The sequence below is a fragment of the Cucurbita moschata genome, unplaced genomic scaffold (assembly GCF_002738365.1).
Source record: "Cucurbita moschata cultivar Rifu unplaced genomic scaffold, Cmos_1.0 Cmo_Scf00017, whole genome shotgun sequence".
NCBI classification, from domain to species: domain Eukaryota; kingdom Viridiplantae; phylum Streptophyta; class Magnoliopsida; order Cucurbitales; family Cucurbitaceae; genus Cucurbita; species Cucurbita moschata.
In genome coordinates, this window is record NW_019268533.1 from 4464193 (window position 1) to 4474108 (window position 9916).

General features: G+C 34.5%; 1 protein-coding gene across 8 annotated transcripts; it reads left to right on the forward strand.

The window, feature by feature from the left end:
- Positions 1-1329: 1329 nt before the first annotated feature.
- Positions 1330-9864, forward strand: LOC111455408 (1-acyl-sn-glycerol-3-phosphate acyltransferase 1, chloroplastic-like). Of its 8 annotated transcripts, none has more exons than XM_023097067.1 (9): positions 1330-1531; positions 1646-1787; positions 1886-1932; positions 5876-5942; positions 6615-6791; positions 6910-7316; positions 7465-7566; positions 7978-8179; positions 9401-9864. In XM_023097067.1, the coding sequence occupies exons 2-9, from the start codon at positions 1733-1735 to the stop codon at positions 9424-9426; spliced, it is 1083 nt and encodes a 360-aa protein (XP_022952835.1). In that variant the 5' UTR covers positions 1330-1531; positions 1646-1732; the 3' UTR covers positions 9427-9864. The 8 variants fall into 8 exon arrangements, 7 of the variants coding, with proteins under 7 accessions (XP_022952835.1, XP_022952838.1, XP_022952841.1 ...); XM_023097070.1 differs by having other exon boundaries at positions 1646-1760; XM_023097073.1 differs by lacking the exon at positions 1646-1787 and adding an exon at positions 5662-5784 and having other exon boundaries at positions 1334-1404.
- Positions 9865-9916: the final 52 nt, after the last annotated feature.

A 9916-nucleotide genomic window follows, 5' to 3' on the forward strand; every position in this document is an offset into this window, starting at 1 on the left:
AATGTTGGGTGATGGAGAAGTTACCCAACTTGGATGGCTATTTACAATTTGGCCCCACATATTTAAATAAATACGAAAACAACAATTTTTCAAATTTTTATAGTAAAATAAAAATAAAAAAATAAAAAGAGTACATTGAGGCTGCCCAAATGTGTACAAATAATTAATTTAAACCCATTTGTAGAAATAAATATTTTAAGTTTAGAATTATCGTGTTTTAAACGCCACAAAACACGACATCTTTTAAATAATCCGTTTTTAATTTCAATTCAATCTTTCGTACAAAAAAAATATATTTAAATTGTTCTTGAATTAAACCGAGACTAAAATTGATATGAATAACCAAAGAAATTCACTTAATTTAATCTTTGAACGGTGTGTTTTTCCTTCCTCATCTCTAATGGTACTCTCACGAGAACTTGAAGAAAAAAGAATAGTCACAAATGAGCATGAACCTTAAGTTAGTATGTAACCATATCCCTCTTTAACTAACGTGGGATCATGTGAGATCTCACCATCTACCTTCTTTGGGTGCCAACTGAGACTAAATGATTACTTATTAAAGTTGATTGTTACAAATTTTGCACGTAGATGAACTGAATCGTTGCAGTGATTTGATATGCAATTTTTCTTCACAATTAGACTTGTTATTCGTAGAGCTGTATACTCAACCTGACAATCCGGGTTGGGTTGGGTTTATTTTTCTAAACTTGAACTAATTCGATTCAATTTCGAGTTTATGGAACAAAACTTTTGAATTGACTCCAGCCAAACAAAAATATATAAGATACATTAAGACCTTACCATAATTTTTTGTTTTTTTGTTTTTAATTATTTTGTTTAATTTTTTTTATAATATTTGTTATTTTTTATTTTTTTGATTTGAGTTTTTTTTTATATATATATTTAAAAAATAACTTAATATATCTTACTTTTTAAATACACATTATTTATAATATATAAATAAAATAATATAAATAAAATAATTTAATATAAGAATACGTTATATTAATTATGATTTATATATACATTTATGAAGCATATTGTTTTTGGGTTGATTTGGATTAGATTAGCCACCCAACAAATCTAATTTTGGGTTTGGTCGGAGAATTGATTTGGTTCAAATTCAATTCGATTTTTGATTTGGTTTAAAATTAGTAAAACCAAATCGAGCCCATCTAAATATTTTTAAAAGTAATTTTATTTTTTTAAAAAATGGATTACTCTATTAAAATATTTAAATTAAATCGAATCTAAGGAAAGAAACCCATCCCTAGATCCCACATCGGTAAAGAACATTGACAACGACGTAAATATATTTCTCACTCACTCCCGTCGGTTCTTTCTGCAAAAAGAAGAAGACAAGCTTTTGCCCTACCCCTCTGTATCATCCGCTATTTTTCGGTATTCAATTCATCCATCAACAATTCTATATTGAATTTGTCGTCAACAACGTTTTCGTACTTTTTGTTCTGAATCATCCATCCGAATCAAAACCATTTCATCCTGAATTACTTTCTGGGCATAAGGTGTTCGTGTTTGTTTGCTACTATGTTTGAATTATGCTATGGTGGTTGAATTTCTTTCAGTCTTAGTCGCATGATTTTAGAATCATTTGGTTGTTTATCTTTTTCTTAATCCTCACCCCAAGCTAAGACGCAATTGTAATGAAATAGAGCGGCTTTGTTTTTTTATACGATTCTTCTACTAAAGCTTTTCTCGCGCTTTCTCCATGGAAGCCGTTTCCCTTTCTCACACTGGTTTTTCGCTTCCTCTTCATCGCTATGGTATTTTCTGTTTCTTTATTATTTGTTTTCGACGTACGGTTTGTTTGCAAGTTTATGTGTTGCTAATCGATGCAATTCTATTGGATCAAATGTTTTAGGTTACCATGAGCTTGGGCTTTACAGTGCTTCATCTTCTTTGCTGCCGGTAAGCATTTTAGTCAATCTGTTTATCACTTTTGTTCGATTGTACTTGTTTGTTTGTGTATATCTGTTGGAAGATTTTAAGTCTGCACTCTGTTGAGCTGGTGAGTTAGGAAAAATATTATTGTAGGTGGCCTGATATGTGTCTCAACATTTTAATCATGAATCAAGTTGGGATCTGTCCTCTCGAATGCTTATTGTAGCTAACCTGATGCAAGATGAGCTCTGGTGTTGCTCGTTTATGTGGATAAAAAATAAATGTCTAAACCATAAAGGACATAAGAATCATGATCTAAATATGTTTTCTCTGTTGGATCTACTAGCATTGAACCCAAACATTTGGGAGTGTTTGAGTTACTTTACGGAATGAAGTGTTATTTGGGTTTAGCACAATTTTTAACTGGACACACTTTATTCAGAAAAAGAGAGATAAAGCAGTCGGGAGATGAGGAATCTCCCCAAAATCCAGGGGGATTTACACGAATAAGGAAAAAAAAAAAAAAAAAATCCCAATTGGTATTGTAAACTAACAATCATAATTTAAAACTCCTTTGGCAGAGAATACCAAGTTGACAGAAAAATCTTTGATTATTTTTTAACCTCAATTTCTTAGTTAGTTATAGTCATGATGGTGTTGAACCAAATGAATTTAGAGAGCCTTAAGTTGTTCACAAAGAAATTGAAGGAGGGCTGAATGGTTGTCTTAGGGAAGCACTAGCAAATGTTGATAGCGATTTCTACAACTCATAACTGCATAAGAGCAATGGGAAGAAAGATGGTTTTGGTCTCTTATAGCTTTTCGGCATGATGCCATCGCCACCAGATGAAAAATAAAGCAAAGCTTGAAAGCATTTTTGAATTCTATCATAATAAATAACCAGTCTTGGGCAAAGGCCCGAAGGAAGAATTTTCTCTTTTTAAGGACTTTAGCTTTCCAAATGAATTTACGTGGACTTGTTTTTTGTATGCGCTTGTACATTCTTTCATTTTTTGCAATGAAAATTTTGGTTTCTTACCCTAAGAAGAAGTCTATGATCCTTCCGTAAAAAGGAAGATTTTATCACCTTGAGAGATTATATACCATTTTTTACGAGCCACTCTTCATTTCTTTCAACTATTGACAATAGATGTCCAAGGCCTTTTAAACTGAAAGTGCCTTTAAGATATGCTAACCATTCACAACAAGCTAAATGATACTTACTAGTAATGATTTTCTTCCGTAATACATGTTTTCATCATGAATTTTCAACCCGGTTTAGCTAGGAGATTGAAAATGTAATTGGCATGGATTTTGGGTGGCCTATTGATGAGGGGGAAAGTTAAAAAATAAAGGCACTATGGGGTTATGAGTTCAAATGTTTGGTGGCCACCTATGTCAGATACTAACATCCTGCAAATCTTCCTGCTAGAATGGTATAAACTGTGATCATTCTATAATGTTAGATTGGACTTTTCTAGTCTTTCATCAATTGTGAGGTGGATAGTTTTCTTTTTTTTTTTTTTTTTTTGCTTACTTGAGGCTTCCTCTCTTAATCCCAAAAGTGTGACATGTGGAGCCTTGTTACAGAAGAGATTAGAAAATGGCTTTCATCCTGGAAGAGAGCATTTTTTTCTCTAAGGAGAGCATTTTTTTCGTCCAATTTTTCTCGTGTGGGATCCTGATTTACTTGCTATCCATATCTAGGATCCCTGTTTTAGTTAGCTTAACTCTAGAAAAGTTTATGAGAGACATTTCGTGGGAAGAAGTTGACAAGGGCGGGGATTGGCATTTGGTTTATTAGGAAAATAGTGTCGATGCCAGTGGGACCAGGGAGGATAAGTAATGTGAGACTGTGTAAGAAGGCCTTGTTGGATAAGCTTAATGCCGCTTTATTGGGAATAGTGTGAATACTTTTGGGAGGATAATTGGCTGGATCATAGTCCTTTGTGTATCTTCTTCCCACGTTTGTATTAGTTATCCTTCATGGGATATAATTTTGGCTTCCATCTTCCCCAGCTTTGGTAATTTTTCCTCAAACCTTTCTTGGCTTTCAATATTCCTTGTTGGATAGGGAGATACTAGAGGTCTCCACTCTTCTCTCTTTGCCAGGGGATTTTTTTTTGTTGGTCCAGGACGAGCAATCCTCCGTGGGTTTTTTCTTGTAAATTCTTTTTCTTCCCTTGCGTGATCCTCTTCCCGTAGATCCCTTTTTTCTTGCTTTGGTAGCTGAAAGTCCCCATGACAGGTTTTACCTGTGAGGGTTAATTATTGGATCGTATTAGAGGCATTCTACTTTTTTGTTATGCCCACTATGGTGTAGGAATGCCGTTGACATTCTAGTTCGTATTGTTTGAGGATGTTAGTTTGCTTGTTTGATTTGCTATGGTATCTTCAGAGTTGGGCTTGCTTGGCATGTAGTTGAGTGAGGCACGTGGTCTGCCCTTGTGTAATATAAGGGGTAGATCCTTTGAGGGCCTTCTTTTTAGTATGACTTGAAAGGAATAGTAGGAATTTGGAAAGATTGAGAGATCTTGAGAAGAGGATTGACACTTGGCTAGATCTAACACTTCTCTATGGGCTTCGATTACCAATGAGTTGTATAATTATTTTGTTGATCTTATTTAAGCTAATTTGAATACTTGTGATAACAAAAAATATGAAGTAGGGGAAAGTTTTCTGTGTTTGAGGCCACCTTTATCAAGACCTGTTTTACATGAATGGCTAAAAATTTATTGCCCAGTTTACAAGGTTACGACCATCTTCATTTCTAGATCCTTTCTACAATGTTAAGCTTCTTCAATATTTTGGTCGTCTTTGAAAGACGTTTAAAGATATGAAGGTAGTAAATTGGAATACTAGAAAAAACTGCATTTGAATGGATTACTTTCCCTCTTTTATTAAACAAAGCATTTCTTCACTTGCATAGTTTTTCTTAAAGAGATTCTCTGTTAATGGTTTTAGAGATGTCCATGGGGGCGGGGGTGGGGAAGCCTTTTCATCTCCATCCCCACCCCCTATTTTATTCTCCATTCCCGTGAAATTCTCCATTTATTTTTATGGGATCAGAGTGGAGATTCTCCATGGGAAATGTGCATGGATTAGGTGCCCCACGGGAAATTTTTCTCCATTTTTCTATTATATTTCTAAATGATGATTCTTCCGAAGAAAGTTTTTAATACATAATTTTCATTTTACAATATAATTTTTGTTAAAAAAATGTTTACAAACAAAAATCTAATATAATGTTTACAAACAAAAATATAATATAATGTTTACAAACAAAAATATAATATAATGTTCTACCAACATAATTTCTAAATAATCAACAAAACACAAAAAGCTTCAACCTAATCCTTAACCATAGTCTCAAAACCTTAAATGTTATAATATATAAGTAATATATTTATAAGAAGCCCCAAACTTCATTGTTTTGACCCCAATTTCATGAACTTTGGGTTTATTAGCCAAAATAAAGTATAATGAGCTGAAATCAAATAATGACCCATTTGTAGAAAGTCATGGAAGTGTAATTGTAAGACAAAGAAAACTAGTTTATTATAATTTGTAATAGAATATGTGTGTGTGTGTGTGTGAATTGGGAGGAAATGACATTATACAGGGTTCGAACATAGAATCTCTTGCAATCATATCATGTTAAATCACCAATCAGCCCAAACTCAAAAGTCTTAGCTGATGGGTTATGTTAAATTTAATTATATCATTACTTTGTCACAAACTATGCTCACTCCATAGTACATTTGGCTGCACGGATGGTAGCAACCGTTTTAGAGGGAGAGGGTGATTGTAGAAGCATGGTGAAGGGTCAAGGTGAAGGGGCAAGAAGGTCACAAGAATGGGATGGAGAAGAGAGAGGGGGTAGGAGAGAGATGCTCCATTGTGTTGCTTTTCATCTTTAGTACTCACTTATTTTGATTAATGAGAATGTTAATTACCATTTTAACTGCAGATGAATGCGTTTAGGGGTCTTCAATATAGCTCCTCTCTCCATGAACAAGCAAATTTGAGAAAAGCTGGTAAGTTATTTCTTGCTTAGAAATCTTAGACTTGTTAATTTATTCTCTCAAATAACTTTTATAACCGAATATTTTTTGAGTTCTCGATAGTTTCCGCTACCTTCTTGTTTGCAATGGTCTTTTAGCAGCATGTAGCTGGCCTAGGCCAACAGAAATTTGTAACTAATATTGTAAATTGATTCACGCTCCACCATTTCATCACCAAGTATAATGGTTTTTCATCCTAGACTAGATAACACAAGTAGAGATTATAAAACAAAATTTGTGCATATAGTGTGCTTACATCTGAAGTGCAATGTGTTAGACCTTGTGCAAATTTTTCATGGCTAGTTAATGATTAAGTCAGGAGATGACATGTTGATAAAGAAACGGGAGCAAAAATTGTTGCTCATTTATTTTTATTCTATTTGCAATTTTTTAGGTTTTATTTTGATCACCTGCTAATTCTTCAACCATGCAAGAGATTCTATACTTCTTGACTGTCATCAGGATATCACCGGGTTTTAATACACTCTGGATATATTTGAATCATAATTCATTGGCATGAATTTTTGTTTAAGGAAAGAGCCACTTCTTTTTGCCTCAGCTGCAGAAGCATGTTATTTTGACACATTTTAATGAAATGCTTCATAAATCTTGTTCTTAGGCTTTGACGTTTCTCTTCATCTACAGCTCAACATTATTGCTACTCATCCGTCATCAGAAAATGTGTTGGTGTCTCTTCGTGTTATCTTACTCCAAATGAGAATCCATACAACCTGTTTAGTGGAAAAAGAAACCCCCGGTCTATTATTGTTAGGTCAGAACTTGCAAAAATGGGAACTCATGAAGTTGGTTATCCATTATCAGGTCTCTTTTGGATGGATTTTGTTTCTTTCTTGTCCCATTTCCTTTTCTTTTTACCTGTTACCTTATATGTCTAATTCCTTTTTTTTTTTTTTTTCCTTTTTAACTGCCTAAAGTGCAGAAGTACCGTTGAGCTCAAAAATAAGAGGAACGTGCTTTTATGCTACTACTGCAATCACTGCTATTTTTCTCTTTATGCTTATGCTGGTGGTGCATCCAATTGTGTTATTGACGGATAGATACCGCAGAAGAATTCATTATACAATTGCCAAAATGTGGGCAAGTTTGACTGTTGCTCCATTTTTTAGGATCAAATACGAAGGATTGGAGAATTTACCCGCTCCAAATTCTCCTGCTGTATATGTTTCCAACCATCAGAGCTTTCTTGACATATATACACTTCTTACCCTTGGCAGAAGCTTTAAGTTCATTAGCAAGACTGCAATCTTTCTCTTTCCCATTATTGGTTGGGCTATGTTTATGATGGGTGTCGTTCCTTTGAAGCGTATGGATAGCAGAAGCCAGTTGGTACTTTCTTTGATTATCCATTTCGATTTTGCACAGTTTATTACTTAGAAGACAAATTTGAAATGAAATTTGTTTAAAATTTGGGACCTTTTGGTTAAGAACGATGTTATTGGATATTATTTCCAAGTTTTTTATTTTTTTAATGAAGGACTGTCTGAAGCGATGCATGGAGCTTATAAGGAAGGGTGCATCTGTATTTTTCTTTCCAGAGGGAACACGTACTAAAGATGGAAAATTAGGTGCTTTCAAGGTAAGTGAACATTATATTTCAAAACATTGCATTGGGGGACAGTAGCGTTGGTTTTTGGTTATGAAGAAACAAACATGTGTATGAAATCTATACTTTTTTCACAAACTTAGTGAGGTTTACTCGACTTTGAAATATCAATTCCATTCATAATACCCAAGTTAGAGAATTGAAATAAACGGTTCCATTATTTTAATTGTCTTCTTGCTCTGCAATTCTCTATTTAATTATTTGTATCGGTTGTTGACCATATTTAATTCTTTAGAAAGCTTGCTGTGTCTCAAAGTGCTTGGTGCAAAATTGTACTGTATGATTGGCTAGAAAGCCTATGTTCATGTGTCCTTTTGCATGCATAGTTTTTTCTAATTAAATAGCATCTATTTTTTAATTTTTTTAAAAATGTTTGATTTGTAGAAAGGAGCATTCAGTGTTGCAGCAAAGACGAAAGTGCCTGTTGTACCGATTACACTCGTAGGAACTGGTAGCATTATGCCAGCAGGATCTGAAGGCATCTTGAATATGGGATCTGTGAAAGTTCTTATCCATAAGCCTGTGATCGGAAGTGATCCAGAAGCATTGTGCAATGAAGCTTGGAGTGTTATTGCTGATGCACTGAGTAAGCATGCTTAGGTCTCTTCCGGTGAAAATGATTTTTGACTTCATTACTCAGATTTCAGTTACCTGATGTGGAATATTTGTATTTTTGATAAGGTAACTTCCTCTCTACCATTTCAATTTATTACTTCAGTTTTTTGCTTATCATCTTATCCACTTTAATGTCTTTCTTTTAGTTAGTTTGGGGCTCCCTTCGCTTTTTTGTGGGCTGGTTTCTTTCATTATTTCTTAATGGATGCTTGGTTTCTTACCCAAAAAGGAAAAAGAAAACCTTGGAATAAATGACATTAATATTGTACAATTAGTTAGAGTAAGGACGTAAGATTGGGGGGTGGGGGGGGGGGGGGGGGGGGGGGGGGGGGGGGGGGGGGNTTGATAATAATTGAGGCCAAAATAGAAACCTCAAGATTGTAATTATAAGATTCTTAACCTTTATGAGATCCAATCCTCTAAATCATTCTTTTCTTCCGTTTCTATGTTTACCACGAAACTCATAAGATTGTATTGAACCCATAAAACATGTATTTACCATGGGACATGGGGCTTCTACCATCCAGCACAGGTTTGATTGATCTGATAGCGGATGGCCTTTAGGAAACTGAACTTAATTATTGAAGGTCTTATTTACTTGCGAGAAATGGGATATTAAGAAGAATAGAGTAGAAATCAACAAAAAGAAAATTGTGAAATGTGAATACGATTTCTAAGTTGTGCTAACGAAAATTATTTTGGAATTAGAATCAGAATGAAGAGAATAAAGATAAATGGAGAAAAAGTTTTGGAAGGAAAAAAATGGAATGAGAATGATACTTCGAGTTCCGCCCTAAAAAAATTCATTTAATAGGGCGAGAGAGAGAGCCTTCGCTTACCTGCTTAACCGTGCGGAAGGCGTATCTTTGGCTTCCGTTGTGGATTCCTTCTTTGTTAAAAAAACCTACTTGCGACTTGATGTCCCTCCCGTGTGGCGACATGGGGGCGAAAAAAGGAAGGGAGGGATGGGGTTTCTCTCGCTTTTGGCATAGCGGACCCTAGCAAGAGGCCTGCATGATGGGCTATTTAGCTCCGTGGTAGAGCGCACCCCTGATAATTGCATGCTCCCGTTATCTCATCTATTGAAAAAGCTGGTATAGAATAGGCTTCTTTTATTTTATTTATTTATTATTATTATTATTATTTTTTTTCTATCTTTAGCTTTTCTTTAATACCTTTGATGTAATGACAGTCCTAAACAAATTGGAATCAAAGTGAGCCAAGAAGAAGTTCCATAATCTCTTGATGGAAGAAGAGTGAGGCAAGAGTTGGTCTATATCTTCCCTAGCTGTACTGCATATTGCACACATCCTGTAGGGTTGAGATCCGAAGGGAACATCCTTGGGGTATTTGATCAATCAAGATAATTGCTCTTCCCAGTAGCAAGGGACAACGGAAACATTTTGAGGCAAACTGCTACATTCATTTTGTGCATAATCTTGTGATCATAAATTGCTAATAAGGGAACTGGAATTTTGGAGAATGTGATTCAGTGTTACTGAATCAGGTAAAATGGCTTCTTTATATTATTATGTTCATAGCTGTTAGGGATATGCTTTTAACATATTAGTTTGTTCGTAGAGTCTTTTCTTTGCACATGAATTTTGTTCGTAATTTGATAACATGAACTGCTATTAGTTTCAAATTGTTTTACCATGTTCATCTTGCCTTTTTTTTTTTTTTTTTTTTTTTTTTCAACTAATCATTC

What these genes read in the sequence shown, in the direction of transcription:
- LOC111455408 (XM_023097067.1), top strand. Translation starts at nt 1,733, where the DNA reads ATGGAAGCCGTTTCCCTTTCTCACACTGGTTTTTCGCTTCCTCTTCAT. An exon ending in AGCAAATTTGAGAAAAGCTG is followed by an intron (nt 5,943 to 6,614) that starts GTAAGTTATTTC and finishes CTTCATCTACAG; the next exon opens with CTCAACATTATTGCTACTCA. An exon ending in TGTTATTGCTGATGCACTGA is followed by an intron (nt 8,180 to 9,400) that starts GTAAGCATGCTT and finishes ATGTAATGACAG; the next exon opens with TCCTAAACAAATTGGAATCA.